At 45.0% G+C, this 21,628-nt stretch overlaps 1 protein-coding gene across 1 annotated transcript in view; it reads right to left on the reverse strand.

The window, feature by feature from the left end:
* CTSH (cathepsin H) overlaps positions 1 to 21,628 on the reverse strand; it is an 81,133-nt gene that overhangs the window by 23,862 nt on the left and 35,643 nt on the right. Inside the window, exons 6-7 of the mRNA XM_069222978.1 lie at positions 17,161 to 17,247; positions 13,978 to 14,033 (exon numbers count right to left, since the gene is read on the reverse strand). Of these exons, the coding sequence (XP_069079079.1) occupies positions 13,978 to 14,033; positions 17,161 to 17,247 (143 nt within the window). The remainder of the gene's footprint in view (positions 1 to 13,977; positions 14,034 to 17,160; positions 17,248 to 21,628) is intronic.

The following is a 21,628-nucleotide window of genomic DNA, read 5'->3' on the forward strand; positions in this document are numbered from 1 at the left end:
GATTCAGCCTGGACACCAACCTCTCCCTCAAGAAATACATTGCTGCAAAAACACAGATGGCTTGGTACCATCTCTATCTTCTAAAGAAAGTTAAACGTTCTCTTCCAGAAAGCAGCTTGAGGACTGCTATTCAAGCCCTGATAATCACATGAAGATTTGTGATAATGCCCTATCCTATGGCCTCCCACACTCAACCCTGGCATCCCTTTAGGGCGACCAACATGGTGCAGCATGTTTAACCTAGGGACTGAAAAAATCACCACCATCCTGATGAAACTCCATTGGCTATCTATGCCAACCCACATCATCTTGAGAACTAGCTACATCATTTACAAAGCCATCACAACCACCTCCCCCACTTATCTTGCACAGAAGCTAAACCATCTCTGGTAGTTCTTGGCCCACCTGGAAGTAGGACACCATCAAACTACAGACTAACAAGTATAAAATGGAAAAAAAGACATCAGGCTTTTAACGTTTATGCACCTAGGATGTGTAACAAATTCGCCGTATCAATCAAGGTTGGTCCAATACTGCTCTAATTTAGGAAAGTGCTGAAGACTCACCTCTTTAAAGAACACCACATCACAAAGCATTAGCCGTTCACAACCTAGCTTCTTCTCCTATAACTCGTTGACTTTATGCTTGTTTTTGACCATGTACAGCATTCTGCTACCTTTTGGCTAGGTTTGTGCGATAGAAATACCATATACTTACATACATGCATACAGAGCAGTTTCTCCCTAAGGGCCGAATTTAAGAAAAATGGTGCTGCATCGAATGCAGTGGCACTTTTCTGACACCCCCCCAACCCCCTGCCAGGCCCCCTAATGCCACCATTCGGATGCCAGTGGAGCAAAGTGCAAGGAGGCCTACAGCTTACAATAGGTGCGTCCTTTTAACGCCTGCTTTAAGCAGTCGTTCAAAATGACGCCAAAAATGGCGCAACAAAATCTTGTAGATTTCATTGTGCCATTTTTGTGGTCCTCCTTGCACCAGAATGCCCCCTTTGCATACATTATGCATGGCGCATGCATAATGTGGCGCAAAGGGTCGCAAAGTGGCGCAATGCATGCATTGTGCCACTTTGTAGATCTGGCCCAGCAATTTTGCAAGCCTAACACTACTTTAGCATTGAAAAAAAATGAATCTAATGTGGCGCTAGGCCTTCTTAAATTTGGGCCTAAATATTACAGCTACATTTTCTGACATAGCACTGAAAAGCATTTCACAACATTAAGAGTTGTAAATCATTAAAGAACAAAACAGTGAGACCAATATGTCAAACAGTAACTATTACCATAACAATGAAAGCAGCATATTTAGTTAAATAACAATTGCTAGCAATTAACACAGCAAGTACAGCACATTTCCCTACATCACACAGCAATAACTGCCACGTAACACTACCATATCATGACTAAACAGAGGCTCACATGCATTCCATGATAACATATCAGGATCAGCATTTTAGATGGTGGCATATGTTGATCATACTGTGATGTGTCGGGGCATATTTTTCATGTAGTTATATGAGCTCAAGAATGACCTGCTTCAGACTTGCTCTGTTATGCTCTGACTAAAACTGGCCCTCAGCTTTTATCACGAGGTAGCACGGTAGCACAGTTACTTTGCTACGTTTTCACATACTTTCAAAACATATATGAAGACCCACATTCCAACATTAACATTGCAAATGCTGCACATCTCTGTATTCTGTATAATGGAGAACAGTATGTCAGGGTCATTTCAGTAAGAACAGCACATAACAGTAAACAGTAGCAAGATCACTGTATTTAAAAAGCAAGCACAGCAAACCAAGCTGTGCTTTGCTAGTAAAGAGAGATTCTGAATAATTACTTCTGAATTTACTACATAAATGAAAACTTTGCACTTAAAAGAACCATGTTTTCCTTAGCATTGGCCAAAAGAGGCCTAAACTACGTTCGACTCCATCTTGTAATTCTATGCATTCATGTTTTCATTTTTAATGCTTCTGCACACAGCAAAGTGTGCACAAATTAAATGTTTTGTAGATGCGTTGCCTGTGGTGAAATCTTGAGGAAGCCATGTGTCAAAATGTAACTGTTAAAGTTGAAAGTGTAACTAAATTTGTATTGTCACATTTGATGACATTAGACTTAAATAGAGCATTAGTATTATTCATTAGGGGATGGTGTTTGGGAGCTTGTTTTGTTGAGATTGACATGTTATCTAAGGCTTTCTTGCCCTGACCCTTTGTGAAGAGAACTCTGCCAGCTTGGCTCATGCTTACAACTTTAATATTATTTCTGATATTCGATTTAATGTCAGTACTCCTGCTGCATTTGCCTTAGCTTAATGCTAATTTCCTAAGTGATTTATTAAACATTTTGTCTGATTTCATTGTGGGACAATTCATATTTTCCCATTAACTGACTTACATATTCTAATAAACATTTATGGTTTTTAGCTTATACTCATCTCAAGAAGGGTCATTTAACTGATTATGCTATTTGTTTTGCTGACAGACTAATCTATTTAGGGGCACATTTTCTCATATGTTCTTGGGGGCAACATTGCCCGATACTGCGAAGACACTTTATCGCCTGCCTTATAAAATCATCAATACCAGTCAGCATTTGATCAGATTGCAAAATTGGAATGGTGTGTTTTCATCACAATGTTCATGTGTTAGATGCATTGTATTGATGTATCGAACGCAGTCCTCAGGTTTATGACGCTACGTACTAGAGTAGGGGTATTCCCCAATCTTAAGAGACACTGAAATGGTATGTGAGCTGAGCTGACATTGCTAGTTTGCAGCAATTCTGTTTTACAAATCTGCAGTTCTGTCATACACTCTTATGTATGACCAGGTGGTTTGAGGTTTCAGTTACTTGTTTCTTCTTCTAGACCAACGGTACTCAAAGTACGGCCCGCAGGCCGCCAGCGGCCCCACGGACCTAGCTTGGCGGCCCGTGAGACGCACACCAAACGCCACATCATAATGGCAGCAGTATGTAAACATAGAAGAGGGCCGCGGGAGCATGCTCCCGCGGCCCTCCTCTATGTTTACATACGGCGGTCATTGTTTATGGCGTTGCCCTGACGATCCTGGAAGCCAAAGCCCCATAAAAGTCAGCGCTTGCAGCTAACTTTTATGGGGCTTTGGTCATCTGCTTCCTGTCACCGGCTCCACGTCTGCTGCCCGCCTGCCTGCCTGCTGTTCCACATTTGTGGCATCTTTACAGTGCTTTGAGTCAGGTAAGGCTCTTTGGTTATTTATTTATTTGTTTTTAATGTAGTGTGTGTTACTGGGGTAGGCGTGAGAGCAGATTGCGCTGTGTGTGTGTGTTACTGGGGTAGGGGTGAGAGCAGATGGCGCTGTGTGTGTGCGCGCTGTGTGTGTTACTGGGGTAGGGGTGAGAGCAGATGGCGCTGTGTGCAGATGGCGCAGTGTGTGTTACTGGGGTAGGGGTGAGAGCAGATGGCGCTGTGTGCAGATGGCGCTGTGTGTGTTACTGGGGTAGGGGTGGGAGCAGATGGCGCTGTGTGCAGATGGCGCAGTGTGTGTTACTGGGGTAGGGGTGAGAGCAGATGGCGCTGTGTGTGTTACTGGGGTAGGGGTGGGAGCAGATGGCGCTGTGTGCAGATGGCGCAGTGTGTGTTACTGGGGTAGGGGTGAGAGCAGATGGCGCTGTGTGTGTTACTGGGGTAGGGGTGAGAGCAGATGGCGCTGTGTGTGTGCGCGCTGTGTGTGTTACTGGGGTAGGGGTGAGAGCAGATGGCGCCGTATGTGTGCGTGCTGTGTGTGTTACTGGGGTAGGGGTGAGAGTAGATGGCGCTGTATGTGTGCGCGCTGTGTGTGTTACTGGGGTAGGGGCATTGTTTTGAAAAAGGGGGTGGGGTGGTTGTTCCCCCTCTAAGCCCCGCCCCCTCTAAGCCCCGCCCCCGCTGTCACTTCAGTGCGGCCCTCGGCCGCAAACCATACTGCAATTTTGGCCCCCGAGAAAAAGTTTGTGAGTACCCATGTTCTAGACTGTGTATCTTTTGTGTGCAACTGCAAAACATTAATACTTTACGGGCTACTGTAAGGTAGGGTTTAGGAATTCTCAAGGAAGGGGACCACTGCTTACTCTTAAAATATGTTTGTAACTTTTTTTTTAAATGTTATGCATCCGTTGTCCTTTTTGGAAAAAATGGCAGCATTAAAAAACAACTGCTATATCTAAAAGCAATCACAGACATTGTGCTCCACTGACCTCAGCATGCCACCATCCCTGTAACAGCTGCAAGTGTAGTGGGCCTCAATTTGCGTCCTACCTCATCAATATTCATGAGGTAGGAATCTGTATTTCACAACCCGACCTATTAGTAAATAGGGTGGGTCACAATTTACCACACTTGTCTCAAGATACTGGTCCCAAAATGCGACCAGTGCTATGTATCTGACCCTTAATCCATTGTGAAATGAGTCACATTTAACGATCCCCACTTCATTAGGGCATTTTACATGAGCCACATAATACATTGTTTACCTACCTCAAACTTGTAAAGGAATCTGCAATGGCCCCCATCCAATGTTTAGTAAACCACTGTGTCCTTCCTTACTTTCTAAGGTAAATATTATTCACCCTCATTAAAGTGAAAGGTGATAACCCTTAGCGTTAAAGGAATAAAGAAAGGGAATGAAAATGTCACTTACCCAGTGTACATCTGTTCGTGGCATCAGTCGCAGTAGATTCGCATGTTCTGCAATAGCTCGCCATCTGGTGTTGGGCCGGAGTGTTACAAGTTGTTTTTCTTCGAAGAAGTCTTTCGAGTCACGGGACCGAGTGACTCCTCCTTTTGTCTCCATTGCGCATGGACGTCGACTCCATCTTCGATTGTTTTTCCCCGCAGAGGGTGAGGTAGGAGTTGAATTGTAGTAATAGTGCCCATGCAATGGAGTGACTAAGTATGCACCTATTTAAGGTTGAGATGATACATATATAAATAATTGAAGGTAACTTCCAAACTGCTACAGGCTCCCGGGGAGGCGGGTGGGCACATGCGAATCTACTGCGACTGATGCCACGAACAGATGTACACTGGGTAAGTGACATTTTCAGTTCGATGGCATCTGTCGCTGTAGATACGCATGTTCTGCATAGACTAGTAAGCAGTTATTTCCCCAAAAGCGGTGGATCAGCCTGTAGGAGTGGAAGTAGTCTGAAATAATGTCCTTAATCCGGCTTGACCTACTGTGGCTTGTTGTGCGGATAACACGTCTACACAGTAGTGCTTGGTGAATGTGTGAGGCGTAGACCATGTGGCTGCCTTACATATTTCTTGCATTGGGATGTTTCCTAGAAAGGCCATGGTAGCACCTTTCTTTCTGGTTGAGTGTGCCCTTGGTGTAATGGGCAGCTGTCGTTTAGCTTTAAGGTAGCAGATTTGGATGCATTTAACTATCCATCTGGCTATACCTTGTTTTGAAATTGGGTTTCCTGCGTGAGGTTTTTGAAAGGCAATAAAGAGTTGTTTAGTCTTTCTGATGTTTTTTGTTCTGTCAATGTAATACATTAATGCTCTTTTGACATCTAATGTATGTAGTGCCCTTTCAGCTACGGTATCTGGCTGTGGAAAGAACACTGGAAGTTCCACTGTTTGATTTAGATGGAACGGTGAAATAACCTTTGGCAAAAATTTAGGATTGGTCCTTAGGACGACTTTATTTTTGTGTAGTTGTATAAAAGGTTCCTGTATTGTAAACGCCTGAATCTCGCTTACTCTTCTTAGGGAAGTAATGGCGATGAGAAATGCCACCTTCCAGGTTAGGAACTGTATTTCGCAGGAGTGCATGGGTTCAAAAGGTGGACCCATAAGTCTAGTTAGGACAACATTTAGGTTCCATGAAGGAACAGGTAGTGTTCTTGGTGGTATAATTCTCCTAAGGCCCTCCATGAATGCTTTAATGACTGGTATCTTATATAGGGAAGTTGAATAGGTAGTCTGCAGGTATGCAGATATTGCTGCAAGGTGAATCTTGATGGAAGAGAAAGCTAGGTTAGATTTTTGTAAGTGAAGCAAGTAACCCACTACATGTTCTGGAGTTGTGTGTAATGGTTGTATTTGATTAATATGGCAGTAGCAAACAAACCTCTTCCATTTACTTGCATAGCAGTGCCTGGTGGATGGCCTTCTGGCTTGTTTTATGACTTCCATACATTCTTGGGTAAGTTGTAAGTGCCCGAATTCTAGGATTTCAGGAGCCAGATTGCTAGATTCAGCGATGCTGGATCTGGGTGTCTGATCTTTTGGTTGTGCTGTGTCAACAGATCTGGCCTGTTGGGCAATTTGATGCAGGGTACCACTGATAGGTCTAGCAGCGTTGTGTACCAGGGTTGCCTTGCCCAAGTTGGTGCTATCAATATGAGTTTGAGTTTGCTTTGACTGAGTTTGTTTACCAGGTAAGGAAGGAGAGGGAGAGGAGGAAAAGCGTAAGCAAATATCCCTGACCAGTTCATCCATAGGGCATTGCCTTGGGATTGTTTGTGTGGGTATCTGGATGCGAAGTTTTGGCATTTTGCGTTCTCCCTTGTCGCAAACAAGTCTATCTGAGGTGTTCCCCAGAGTTTGAAATAAGTGTTCAGAATTTGGGGGTGAATTTCCCATTCGTGGACCTGTTGGTGATCTCGAGAGAGATTGTCTGCGAGTTGATTTTGGATCCCTGGTATAAACTGTGCAATTAGGCGAATTTGGTTGTGAATTGCCCAATGCCAAATTTTCTGTGCTAGCAGGTTTAACTGCGTGGAGTGCGTCCCTCCCTGCTTGTTTAGATAATACATTGTTGTCATGTTGTCTGTTTTGACGAGAATGTATTTGTGAACTATTATTGGTTGGAAAGCTTTTAGTGCTTGAAAAACTGCTAGAAGTTCTAGGTGATTGATATGCAGTTTTGTTTGATGTACGTTCCATTGTCCTTGTATGCTGTGTTGATCGAGGTGTGCTCCCCACCCTGTCATGGAAGCATCTGTTGTTATTACGTATTGTGGCACTGGGTCTTGGAAAGGCCGCCCCTTGTTTAAATTTATGTTGTTCCACCACAGAAGCGAGAGGTAAGTTTGGCGGTCTATTAACACCAGATCTAGAAGGTGACCCTGTGCTTGAGACCACTGTGATGCTAGGCATTGTTGTAAGGGCCTCATGTGCAGTCTTGCGTTTGGGACAATGGCTATGCATGATGACATCATGCCTAGGAGTTGTAATACCATCTTTGCCTGTATCCTTTGTGTTGGATACACGCGTTGTATGATGGTGTTGAAATTTAGAATTCTTTGTGGACTTGGAGTGGCTACTCCCTTTGATGTGTCTATTATGGCTCCTAGGTATTGTTGTACCTTGCGCGGCAGAATGTTGGATTTTGTAAAGTTGACGGTGAACCCGAGTTTGAAGAGGGTTTGTATGATCTGATTTGTGTGATTTGAGCACTGTATGAACGAATGGGCCTTGATTAGCCAGTCGTCCAAATATGGGAACACATGTATTTGCTGCCTTCTTATGTGTGCAGCGACTACCGCTAGACATTTGGTAAAGACTCTTGGTGCGGTTGTTAATCCGAAAGGCAGTACCTTGAATTGGTAATGTATTCCTTTGAATACAAACCTTAGGTATTTCCTGTGCGATGGGTGTATTGGTATATGGAAATAAGCATCCTTGAGGTCTAAAGTTGCCATGTAGTCGTGTAGTTTTAGCAATGGCAATACTTCTTGTAGTGTGACCATGTGGAAGTGGTCTGATTTGATGAAAGTGTTCACTACTCTGAGGTCTAGGATTGGTCTCAGCGTTTTGTCCTTCTTTGGTATCAGAAAGTACAGTGAGTAAACTCCTGTGTTTATTTGTGTGTTTGGCACTAACTCGATTGCATTCTTTTGCAATAGTGCCTGCACTTCTATCTCCAGGAGATTGGAATGGTGTGTTGTTAAATTTTGTGCTTTTGGTGGTATGTTTGGAGGGAATTGTAGAAATTCTATGCAATAACCATGTTGGATAATTGCTAGAACCCAAGTGTCTGTAGTGATTTCCTCCCATGCTTTGTAATAATGACCTATTCTTCCCCCCACTGGTGTTGTGTGGAGGGGGTGAGTGACATGTGAGTCATTGTTTAGTAGTAGGGGTTTTGGGGCTTTGAAATCTCCCTCTATTTCTAGGGAATTGCCCTCCTCTATATTGTCCCCGAAAACCTCCTCTATACTGTCCCTGGTAAGTGGACGGTGTTGCTTGTGAGGTGCTGGCTTGTGTGCTTTGACCCCGAAACCCCCCTCGAAAGGGCGTTTTACGGAATGTGCTGTAATTCCCTCTGCTCTGCGGGGAGTAGAGTGCGCCCATGGCTTTGGCAGTGTCCGTATCTTTTTTGAGTTTCTCAATCGCTGTGTCCACTTCTGGACCGAACAGTTCTTTTTCATTAAAAGGCATATTGAGAACTGCTTGTTGAATCTCTGGTTTAAATCCAGACGTTCGGAGCCATGCATGCCTTCTGATAGTTACAGATGTATCAATTGTCCGTGCAGCTGTATCTGCAGCGTCCATGGAGGAACGTATCTGGTTGTTGGAGATGGTCTGTCCCTCCTCAACCACTTGTTTTGCCCTATTTTGGAAGTCCTTGGGCAGATGTTCAATGAGATGTTGCATCTCGTCCCAGTGGGCTCTGTCATAGCGCGCAAGTAGTGCCTGGGAGTTCGCGATGCGCCACTGGTTTGCAGCTTGTGCTGCGACTCTTTTACCAGCTGCATCGAACTTGCGGCTTTCTTTATCTGGGGGTGGTGCATCTCCAGATGTGTGAGAGTTGGCCCTTTTCCTAGCTGCTCCTACAACAACAGAGTCTGGTGGCAGCTGTGTAGTGATGAAAACCGGGTCCGTAGGAGGCGGCTTATACTTTTTTTCCACCCTTGGTGTGATTGCCCTACTTTTGACCGGCTCCTTAAATATGTCTTTTGCGTGCCGGAGCATACCAGGGAGCATAGGCAGGCTTTGGTAGGAGCTGTGGGTGGAGGAGAGTGTGTTGAACAAGAAATCATCCTCGACTTGTTCTGAGTGGAGGCTTACGTTGTGAAATTGTGCTGCTCTAGCCACCACCTGAGAGTACGCGGTGCTGTCTTCTGGTGGAGATGGCTTTGTAGGGTATGCCTCCGGGCTGTTATCTGACACTGGGGCGTCGTATAGGTCCCATGCGTCCTGATCTTGGTCACCCTGGCTCATGGTGGTGTGAGCTGGGGAGTGTGATGGAGTTTGTGCTGGTGAAACGTTAATCACGGGCGGAGGAGAGGGTGGTGGTGTAACTCTTTTCACCACTTTTGGTTGTGGTGCTTGTTCCGTCTGGAACTCCAACCTTCTCTTTCTCCTAATGGGGGGAAGGGTGCTTATTTTTCCTGTCCCCTGCTGAATGAAGATACGCTTTTGCGTATGGTCCACATCAGTTGATTGTAGCTCTTCCTCAAACCTATGCTTTTGCATTTGGGAGGTTAGCGAGTGCTCTTCTGTATAAGAGCCTGAAGCTGGGTCGCTTGCAGTTTGTTTCGGCATCGAAACTTTGTCTGCGTGTTTTTTCGGCTCCGAGGTGACTTTTTTCCTTTTCGGGGCCGAAACCTCTCGGCGTCGATCTGTTTCGGTGCCGCTGTCTCGGCGTCGAGCCGTGTCCACACCGGCATCTCGGTGTCGAGGCTTATCTCCAGCACTTTCTCGGTCCCGAGAAGGCTGCGTGCCGGTGTCTCGACCGGAGTCGGACGATCTCGGCACTGTTTGGGCCTTTTTCGGTGCCGACGGTCGGTCACCGAATTTATGGGTCGAGCCATGGCCTGGTGGCAGTGGCGTCCCCTGGGCCTTGTAAATGTTTCTTTGTGTAGTTTTCGACGTCTTACTCACGGTTTGTGTGTCGTCGAATCCTTCGGAGTCTGAGTCTTGGATCGAGAAGGTACCTTCTTCTTCCTGTTCCTCGAACTCCCGTTGGGCTGTTGGTGCGGACGCCATTTGAAGTCTTCTGGCTCGACGGTCTCGGAGTGTTTTTCGGGACCGGAACGCACAACAGGCCTCGCAGGTGTCTTCGCTGTGCTCAGGTGACAGGCACAGGTTGCAGACCAAGTGTTGGTCTGTGTAGGGGTATTTATTGTGGCATTTGGGGCAGAAACGGAACGGGGTCCGTTCCATCGGCGTTCTTCAGCACGCGGTCGGGCCGACCAGGCCCCGACGGAGGATCGAAAAAACTACCCCGAAGGGCACCGGAGCTCTTCGATCTTCGATGCGGTGTGGAATCTAAGTACGCCGATCCCGAACGCAACAATACCGACGAAAATCTTCCGAAATTAGCTAATTTTCCGTTCCGAAACTCGGAGCGACAGGAACACGTCCGAACCCGATGGCGGAAAAAAAACAATCGAAGATGGAGTCGACGCCCATGCGCAATGGAGACAAAAGGAGGAGTCACTCGGTCCCGTGACTCGAAAGACTTCTTCGAAGAAAAACAACTTGTAACACTCCGGCCCAACACCAGATGGCGAGCTATTGCAGAACATGCGTATCTACAGCGACAGATGCCATCGAACATAAGGTTTGCTAAAGTTTTTGAAAGTGGGATAATACTACAGGGAAATCTAACACCACTCTGGGAGACTGCTTAGAGTGGAAGCTAATTTAAACTGTTCAGTGCATTACTGGGCGTGTACATCATTACTTGCTCCCTGCACCACATGTTCCCTAGTTGCCGCAGATAGGTTGTTGTTAGTTCTTCACCATAAGGAATATGTTTTCTGTCTCTTTTCACTTAGCTTTGTCCAGTAGGGGCACGATGCCCATCTGTTGGTACTTACTTTTTTTAAATTATCTTTTTATTGACACTGATATCAACAAGTAGTTACATGTATCATTTGGTGTACACTGAAGGAGCAGTAAAATACAGTTGCAAAGTACCTTGTGATCGCCTGTACTACTGTATATTTTAGAATAGCTGAGGCACCTGTATTAAATAATAACGTTCATAAACAAACAAAACCAATGAGTAAAATCAGTAACCTGTTCCCCGCAGGCTCCTGAAAAAGAAAGGGGGAGAAGGTGTGGCCCAATATGTGAAATGGAGTGACAGAGTGTGGTTACGGTACGTACAGAAGTGTCATTTGTTCAATGTCTGTGAAACGTATAAACTGGAATTATGTTGTTGTGAATGTGGTTCAACAAAAGGTGAATGTGGACGTCCAGGTCTAGTATTCATCGGGGTCCAGTATCACCTTCTCAAATCTATGACAGGACTACGCCCAACCCGTCCCATTCCCTGACTACATAGGGTGTTTCCTTAAACCTCTGGCCTCTTTCCTGTGAAGTGCAGTGCTTTCACCAGATATGAACTTCTCAATGGTCGCGACTCACTGTCTGATGCCTGGTCCCAAGGCAGAAATTCAAATTCGTAGTAATGGTTCTTTTCGTTAATATCAGCAACAAGCCCTACACATTTAACCCCAGCTTTACCCTGTTTAGAGGAGACAAGCTTCAGGTATGGTATAGCCTTCCTGGCCTGTCATTTGTATTATCATCTGTTGGTACTCACTTGATGGAGGTTTTTGTTTAATACTTCTAATGACTTGTGGGTACTAGTGAATAGGATCAACTTAAAAACCTAGGCTGTTTTGGAGCTGGGAGGAGCCTGTTCTATCCTGCCTACACCTCCCATCATCCAGTGTGGCAGGAGGGCCGTACTGCTAACTCGTGCGCATGGAGACGCATATATTCATTGGGCTACCCGCGCAGTGCGGGATGCTATGCTGTTTTCAAGCCGGGGGGGGGGGAGCCTGATCTACCCTGCCTACACCTCCCATCATCCAGTGCGGTAGGAGGGCCAGACCTTCTAACTTGTGTGCCTGGAAGCGAATATATTGATTGGGCTAGGAGGTTGGGCTGGGCCCCCTGTCTTCAGCTGAGGAGATTTTTGGGTGAGTCTACGCCCTTTCAGATTTTTGGGTGGCCTTCGAGTATTTGGCTTACAGACGTGGATTTTATTGCATTAGCTAAAAGTGCCTTTTTAATTCCTAAACCTGTTACAGCATGGGCAAACGTAAATGTCTGCCCAAGGATCATCTATATACTGCTTCTTCAAAGCCTACTACAATTGATAAGATGCTACAAAAGGCAATTGGGGTTGTAGCAATGGAAACTGAACTTACGGAAAGACGCCTTTCCTCATCTCGCAACCATCCTAGCTCTACAGTGGTAGCCCAACCACCATCTCCAGGTGGTCTCGAACACTTGAACTGTAGCCCTGGGACTGGGACTCACTATCCAGATATCATAAGGGATGATGGATATGGTTTGGGGTTCCCCGAAATGGCCCTTGTTTAATAACTAAAAGTGGGGTTGCCAGTAAATCAAAGCAATTAGAAGCCAACTGTGTACAAGCCCATGAGAACTTGGGGGTCGTGGAGTTTGCAAGCTGTTATGGCCTCAGGGACAGAAGGTCAATGGAACTTATTAGCACATAAGTATCTGCTAGGCAGTCGCCAAAAAGGACAGTTTCTGGGTGTGATATCCAGAGCATGGTAAGGAGTGTGCTGGTGGCAATTGAGAATTGACAAGTCAGGCCCATGTGGCAAATAAGATGGTTTCACCAATGGGACTCAAATGGAAGCTAGCCTGTGGTCCCAGCGATGGGACCCCAATATGGATTCCAATGCGGTAACCCCTCGTGTAGTGGGAATGTGGTAGATCCGAAGAATTTGAGAAATTAAAATCCTCAAGCCTTAGAGTTGTCTAGGGGTGAGCTGCCCCTTAGCCAAGTCGGGGGGGGGGGGCGAGGGGGGGTGGCTGCCCGTGGCCAGGGGGAGTGACAGGAGATGCTGCTCGTGGGGGGGGAATAGTGTGAACTGCCCAGTCATTAATCTGCACCCTCCTTCTTGCCCATATGTGATGGTTCTCTCCGGGATCCCCAAGCTGAGGGCGGACCAAAGGGAGTCACGTGAAGAACTTAAAAACAAATGTATGCATTGGCTAATGCATACCAGGAATTCTCCCCGTTCATTGGTGGACAATATTATTTTTACCAGACAAGTAAGTTGGATTACTGCGTGTTTAAACATTGGCGAGGGGACTGTGTGATTGTAAATTTTAGTAATCCTCGTATGGCCCAGATTCTTTTACAGCATGAGCCCCCAGGCCAGAGTATGGGTTCTAGCATATCTATATTACCTTTAGGATATTTTTATAAACCACCTTATTTGGTACCATCTGGAACACAGGCTTTCACTCTCTTTACCCCACAGTTCATAGTGGTAATGCTTCTCCACGTGGGTCCAATCCATACATGGCCACTACAGTGTCCATAGAAGATATGGCTAACGGTTCATCTCTAGACCAAAGAGAGGCCTGATCCTCATATGTTTATGGAAGTGTCAATCTTGATGAAATGACCAACAAGACTAGCGATGGCTCCTATCCTAGTGGCACAGTAGCTGTAGGCCCTGCTATGAGGGACTCTATGGAGTCATCGGCAGCCTATATGGATAATGTCCCCAGGTTTGTGGATCCCATAAGATCTCCTAACGCTACAGGCCCACTTGAGGAGGGTGGCAAGGGGTTAGGTGCGAATGGGGATGATTCACAGCGGTTGCTGACTGGGGATGCTCCCAGGCCTAAGGAGCTCATGATGTCTTCATCTGTTGTTGGCCACTCAAGGGAGGAAGGCTGGGGAATTGATGTGTTTGGGGATACCATTAAGCGTGGGTTGAGCGGATTGAGGCCATAGCGTCTCCTATACAGCAATCAAAAGCTTAAAGTCTGATATATTCAATTTTCCCGGCAGAAGGGAATGAGGAAAGAATGATTCCCATGATACACATACCATGAAAACAAATGCTAACCAGTTACTTGCAACAAGGTGCGTGGTACCAAAGCGTCTGCTATAGTGGCAGCTGCAGAAATTTACAGTCATAACCACGTTTAACATGAAGGCAAACAACAGAAAACTTTGAAACTCACCCGTTGCAGCCGTGATTGTTGAAAGCTTGGGCGCAGTCCACAAGCTGCTGCTCTGACTACAGCGAGGGATGAGACAACAGTATCATGAATCAGGGAAAATAACACTGGGAGGAAAGTCACACAGGTCTAGCAACTAGAAAAGAGATCAGGTCCATAAGTGACGTGTCAGTCCTTACTGTCTATCATATTTATCTTTATTTTAGAGTGTGTGTAGGATGTGGAGTACCTTACGAGCAGCACGAAGGGAGTATACCAAGTGTACTTGTACATAAACATCTCTACATTAATGTTTAAGAAAATTAGAATTTTTTGATTTTTCCACCATATTTTCTCATTACTCTAAAAACAGGAGCTAAACCTGTTTTTTCTGGGACAGTTTACCTTCTTCTAAGAGTGAGTCCTGCTTCTCCTGATATGGATGTACACTTCTTCAACAGCAATTTCTTATCTTGACTCAAGTGAGAGAGGCCTGCTCTTCACAATACTGTTTAAAAGTATATAGGAGTCAGACTTCCTTCTATTGAAAACAAAGTAAAACGCCTGCTCCTCAAATGACAGCCAATCGGTCTTCAACTGCACCAATGTGTAGTGTAACTGGGGGTGGATGGGGTCTCTGTCCTAAATACCTGCCCGTGAATGGACTTGAAGAGGTCACAAGAAAGATGTTCAGATCTTACAGTTCACCATCTGTATGACATGGGCATGCGGAACAAGGAACTTGACTGGTCACTTGCCCAGAGTGTTAGCAACCCTCTGTCTGGCCTAAATGAGGGAACTGGAACACAGGCTGGCATCCAACCTGAGAGAAACTACCACCTTGGAAAATACATTGGCATTGCCCACTTCCTTCCTCATTGGTGAGAAGATAGTGAAGAATACTCTTGTTTTCTAATAAAATCTCTGTAGTGTAACTGTGAAGGAGAATTGTGAACTGGCTAGAACGGCCACCTTTTGGCACTCTTGAGTGTGTTGCCATTGCAGCTTGGTGCTAATTTTAAAGGGTATTCTTGGCAAATAGTCACTTCTTTGTGAATGAGCTGGACATCACACTAGCCTAGATTTGTACAGGGCTGCTCAGGTTCACTTGTGTTAAGTAAATGTCTGCAGTGCTTTGTGCCACGCGATCTCCCATGCAAAATGTTAGTAAATAACCCCTGTGAATGTTTTTCAGATTGGTTGACAGTCATCCCTCCTCGTCCTCTTTACCACACTCAATTTTTGAAGAAGCAACCAATAGAGTGGCCTCTTGGATATTCAAACAGTGAAGAGCAATTGGGAGAAGGCACTTCATGGCCTCTTTGCTATTTTTTTGTTTACATTTATAATGAACATGATTTCTTTTTTCTCTGCTTTGTCCGAATAAACAACTAGGCTTACATAATACATAGTTCCCCAGAGGCACAACAGACAGCTCTGTCTGCTTTTGTGTTTTCAGGGCACTAGGGTTTTACAGAAGGTGCTGCCACTACATGTGTCACTCTCTCTGTGATATCACCAGCGTGATCACATGAGGACATTTCCTCTGATGCATGGGGAAGTGGCCCCATGCAAATGAGGAACATTTTGCCTTTTCCGATTCCGCATTAAAGCGGTGTGTGTGGGGGCAAAGAAGCCATCAGAAGACAAACTTTTTGTGCCCCACGTACAATGTGGCACCCCTTTAGATAGGCTCTAAGGGACCCCAAAGGCATCAGCCCGCAAAGTGAGGATGGGTTGGTGCCTGCAGTGAAGGGAAGTGTACCGAGGCGCAAACAGGGACATTGTGCCCAAATATAATTCAGGCCATCATTGTCAACGTTTTTATTATAAATATATTTTCCTAGCCCTGAATTACTGAAAAGCACAACAATACAAATACAAACAAAATAATGTTGCTACTTGTTATGTCTCTTTGTTGATTAGTGTCTTTTGTATATTTACTACATATTGCATGTATTTATTTACAAAATATGAATCCAAAAGTGTCTATAATTATACAGCTATGGATTAAAGCGGTTTTTACAATAAAGAAGAAATTGAAGAGTTTGTGTTGCTTTCCCGTATTACAGCAAATGCATTTTAAAAATTGGGTAATAGACATTAGATTGCCCCCGAATAAATGGGCCCTGCGTGGCACACTGCCTTTCTTGGCTTTTAAACTGGGCCTATGTCTGTGTATGGGATACAAGGGAGTGCTCTCTCCCCATCACGTGAAGTGGGAGGAAATCAGAGTGAACTCCAGGGCTATCCATCCTTTGTCAGTCCCATCCCATCCTCTCCTGTCAGTGTGTGATGTGTTCTTTCGGTAGGAAGCCAAGTTCTAAGTACTAGGTACCCCATATCATGTATGATGTGGTCCCTCTAAGCATAGCGAGAAAGGACCTTAGACAGCAGTGTCCTCTGTCACTGTTTTATGTGTTATTGTGACAGAAGCCCCTAGGCAGCAGTACACTCTTTACAAAAGCTGTGATGTGCTTTGAGGGAAGGATGGTTGAGGCCCTAGGTGGCAGAGCCATTGGGTGGGAGGTCGAGTAGTTGGATACGCCCACCATAGTACGTCATTTGCTCTTTGGCGTGAGACTGAGACTAGTAATAGCAATGCTCCTTAACAGTTACAGTGACACCCCCTCTTTCTATTGACAGCAGTGACATCAGTCTCTCCTCTAAGCAGTGACAGCAGCCTACGCATCTCGCCAAAGCCCACAGATGCAACTCCAGTCTAAACAATGATTGCAGGGGCTTGTCTTTCCAGTGGTAGTGGTTCCATATTGTATCAGTGTTAGCAACATCCCCTGCTTTTATGGGCAGCAGTGTTTTTTGTAATCAGTGGCAGGGGTAACCCCGATGACCTGTGTTAGCAGTGTCCCTTCTCACCAGTGGTAATTTTGTCCCCTATCACCTGTGGGAACTTCATATGGCTGATAGTCCCACCTCCTATGACCTGCCAGTGGTGTCCCTTGATACCAGTGCTAGTACTGTCCCTATGACTCGTGGGATTGGTGTCCCTTAATACGACTGTTAGTACCGCCCCATAAGACCTGTGACAACTTTTCCCCCTCTTTCCAATGGCACTGGTGCCTCTGTGTGTCAGTGTCACCCCCTCTTATTGGTGGCAGAACTGTCCCTTCCTCCCCGAGGAATCGGTAACGCGCCTTGAGGCCAGCCGGGCCCCTTCCTCCCAGTGGCAGCAGCCACCTCTCTTACCAGTGAGAGAAGTTTCCCTGTTGCGATGGCCACTGCAGACTCAAGGCACCCAGTGGTGGAAAAGGTCCAGCAGCTTCCGCACGGGCCCTGCCGATGTCAGAAACAAGATGAAAATAAAAAGGTCACTCAGCACTGAGCTTCCACTGCCCAGAATATACCACATATATCTTCAGAGGGCCAGCTTTAGTGCTAGTGACGTCCTTTTACACGGCATCCCTCATTACCACCCTCCACCACTGTCCCCATCTCCCCACATCCCCTCTTTCTCATACATTTCATTTGTTTTATAGCGCTACTCATGCCAGTGTAGGGTGTCAGAGCACTTTACAACACACACATTATACAGAGGCAATGAATCATATATGTGTACAACAATCTATAGGAACTATTACTTACCATAATGGGGATTACAAGTTGTAGGAATTACATGCCATCCATACTAGAAACCTGTATATTTTAAAAGTGTTTGGTCTGGAAAGGCACAAACTCAATAGTTATCGCTGTATGGACATACAATGAACTCTGCTGTAAGTGCTCTTCAACCCAAGTTATTTCTAAACACAGCACACCCAACAAGGTCAGCGTCAGACTGTACCTTCAAACCTTAGGAAATAGTACTGTACTCTCTCCACACAAAACACATAACCTCCATCTGCTTCCCCACACACCACATACATACACTGGCAATAGATCTGGTGTTGGCCGCCAGCCTTTTGGATTGGTCAATGCTTGATTTATGTGTCATGGGTTTTCCAAAGCGTTATTGTTTGGGATAATGTCGTGGCCTCATCAATCTAAAAAAAAACACACTGGCTAAAAGCAAAAAAGTATTTTTGTGAATCTCAAAAAGCACACAGTCTAAAAGTATTTCCTGGCTCTTATGGGAAATGTGTGTGTTTATGTGCTCCTAATGAAAGGGCAGAATGTGTCACTCGTAGTAAAGTTACCCAAGGGCTGAAGTGGGCTGAAGTCTATGCTGTAATGAATGGAAGAACAATGTTGATTACACAGTAATAGATCAATGGCTGAAGAGGGCAAGCTGAAAGCCCCTATAAGTAAAGTATACATATTATTTTAGTAAAATCAAAAGTTTTTTGCTAATGTCAGACCTAAAGAGAGTAGCGGCATTGCTTTCATTTGCGATAAGTCCCTCCCTCCACGACCCTCTCCTATCCCTGACCACAACACCTTATCATGTCCTCCACAAAGACCGACCTTTTCCCTATGACTATTCCAAAAAACACACAACTGTTATGATCACATCATCCAGGCCAGTACCCACAACCACCACCTTTAGCTGTAGCCAAGGACTTTCACTAAAATCTATGCCTAGGTCTCTGGTTCATTTGACTACCTACTTTCTAGGAGCAGCAACCAAATTGTTGCCACCTATTAAAAAACATCTTATGCTTTCCACCTATTCTGCAAAATGCAGCATGGGTCTTCCTGACATCACGAACCCTCAATAAGCATAGCTTCCTACATCATATTGTTCAGGCCCCTGCCCTGTTATTTCTCCAGTCATGGATAAGATCTCAGCTCCCGAACTACAAAATCTCTCTTTACTTGGCTACTGCAGCTGTAACAGCTATCAATAAATGAAGTGCGGTCCACGCAGTTAGGTTTATCAGCAGCATACTTACAGTGAGATGTTCCTGTATCTCTGAAATATAGTTATCAGTCACCTGTGCCCACTTTCACAGGGGAGACATTTGTGACCTTTCCACCTTTGTGGTTGTTGGATACTCATGGGGAGACCCATTTAGGTCCCTCTCATTGGCTTCAGCTCGACTCCACATCTCCTCTGAACCTGCTGTTCCATGTTTAAAGACACAACCAAATCTGCTGACTCTATAATGCTGTTGTTTTCCCTCCTTTTACTGTAATGCTTCATGTAATTTGTGCACGTCTGCAGGTCCCTCCATTTTGTCATTCAAGTGCCCATCGAGTTTCATCTGGATGTTTGGTGTTGCCCAAGTGGTACCATGGCAAAAATAATATGTCATATATGGTGGTACGCATCACTACTAATCCATCTACAACTTTTCCATGCTGATAAAATTGGCCAGAAAGGCAACCTTATGGAAGCCCAGCCCTGCCAAGTGTTACTCATCAGGAGTCAAAGTAACGCTAATCCGGCAGTTTTCCCACATCAGCAAAACTAAATTAAGTATCACACAAATTAGGCTGCTATGTAGAAGCCCAGAATGGTCACTGAAGTTCCTCAGACAGGCTGGCACATGCTCTTCCCATATTAATAACTTTCCTGCTCTGACCCTGGTAGCTATGAGATGTTGTCTTCAGAGTCGAGAAGACGTGGTTATAACGGGGACACTATACATTCTGTCTACTTTCTGCTGGGGTAGAGGTCAGCTCAACTTTGCAGGTAGTCGAGAAAGCAAAATGTCCTGGGTAACAATGTCAGCTCGTAACAGTTTCCTTCAATGTAAACATTTAAGAAAAACTGCAATGTTTTATGTTCATGGTTCTAGGGGTGCTCCAGTGGTGCTCACAGGCTCATCTGTCCTAACGCTGGGAACTGCTGGTTGCCTATCCCCCGCTCAGCATATGTCCACTCTTCCCTTCCAAGCCTGGGTATCTAAATACTGCTAGCCCAATGAGGTGGCAACGTTATCATAACTTCCAAAAGAGCAGCAAATCAGAGCTGATAGCCCACAGTTAACATCTGCGGCTAGGGGCTGGTGCAGGGTAGTCTCTAACAAGGCAGAAAGGCGTACAGAATGGGGGCTTCCAATTGTACATATCATGTTTGATATCATGGCTTCATCTATTTCTGAGTGCAACTTTTTAGCCAGAGTCACTCTGCATTTTTAGTCATTTAAATTCAAAATGCTATTTAAAATAAATGAAACTACATATTTCAGAATGCAATAAGATGTTGGTAAAAACCCCAGATTTGGCAGGAGTCACGCAGGACAAGTGGACGTTTGATCAGTTCTATGCACGACTGAATTGTGGGTGGGTGTTTATTTAAGTTCCTTTACTCATTTCCAGTAGTAAAGTTTAGTAAAGAAAGTCAATTGTTTATAATTCACAAAATATAGAGAATTGAACTGAGTTCCCTAAAGTAAAGCCTTTGTACAGTAAAGCAGTGTTATCACGTTGTCTCAGGTCAAGAGTGAGGCCAGCTTTTTCCTTTGCTTTCTGGTACGTATATTTTTATCTTGGTTATTTTGTTCTTTGTTTTTTGATTTCCAAAAGAGGGCTGCCTGCTTAACTAAGCTCCTCTGAAGAAGGGGACTAGATACAAGTTTTTTATTAGGCAATTGATGGTGGTAGGCGGCCTTTAGGAAATATTTGTTGGCAGGGATGTCCTAATGTGGTCAGAGACAACAATCTAGTCAATTTTCTCTTCTAGGGATTCATGCTGCTGGTACGGTAATTCCTCTACCAAGAGTCAGTGATTATACCTCTTTGGCAAATTCCTGCTACTGGTGGATGACATTTCTCTGCTTGGGTGAATTGCTAAACTTGCAATAAAGGCCATGTTTCCGAACTAGGCAGATATATATTCAGAAATTGTGGGCGGCCAGATTTTTAGTAATCCATCTATTCTGCGTTAAATCCTACGGAATAGGGAATAATTTTTTGGACCAAGTTTTACTGAGTGGAATGTACCATATCACTAATCGGGTGGTGACCGTCTGTGAGGGGGTGGTGTGACAGGAAGTGAAGGTGAGGTAGATGGGTGACGACATATCCAGTGCTATTTTACAAGCCACATTATCCATCCAGTAAATCGGGGCAGGTGTTCCTGCAACTAGTAAATCCATGCAAGAGCACTGGCCCACTTAGGAGTAGGTATAGCGTAATTCAACATGGAAAATCCGCGCCACTCAAAACGACACCGGTCCAAAGCATCAGTCCAAACTATCACACGAGACCTACCTGGAAATGTCTCACATCTGCATGCTGCAGACATGCACACGTGACACATAAGGAAACTAAAAACTTGGCAACCTTGGACTACCCTCCCACGTTCAATAACTTTTTGTGTGGTTTCAAGTCGACCTGTTATCAGGAATTAAGCTTTAGATTAGTGGTCTTTAAACTGTGACACACCTTCCCACCCCTGGGATCCAGAGTACGAAAACAATGTGGGGTGCCCTGTGGCAACGGCTGCTTCAGTGGCTATACTCTAGATCCCAGGGGTGCAGAACAGCCAAAAATTCGTGAAAGCTCCTGTCAAGACTCCGGGGAACCCGGATGTTTTAAACTTGTATGCGCTGCATTTTACTGCCGATATGCATTTGACATATTCATGTATTTGAGTGAAATGTCTAAAGTATACTTATTTACTAAACACTTTCTGTCAAGTGGATGCAGTTGCTTTGATTTAGTGAAAGAAAAGCGAGTGTCTGGGTCCTGGAAAATACATATTTTGGACCCCCCTGTTTGTAACAACTCTGAATTTCATTGCCCACTTTTGTGCTGACTGTAGTCCACA

Source organism: Pleurodeles waltl, chromosome 3_1 (assembly GCF_031143425.1).
Source record: "Pleurodeles waltl isolate 20211129_DDA chromosome 3_1, aPleWal1.hap1.20221129, whole genome shotgun sequence".
NCBI lineage: Eukaryota > Metazoa > Chordata > Amphibia > Caudata > Salamandridae > Pleurodeles > Pleurodeles waltl.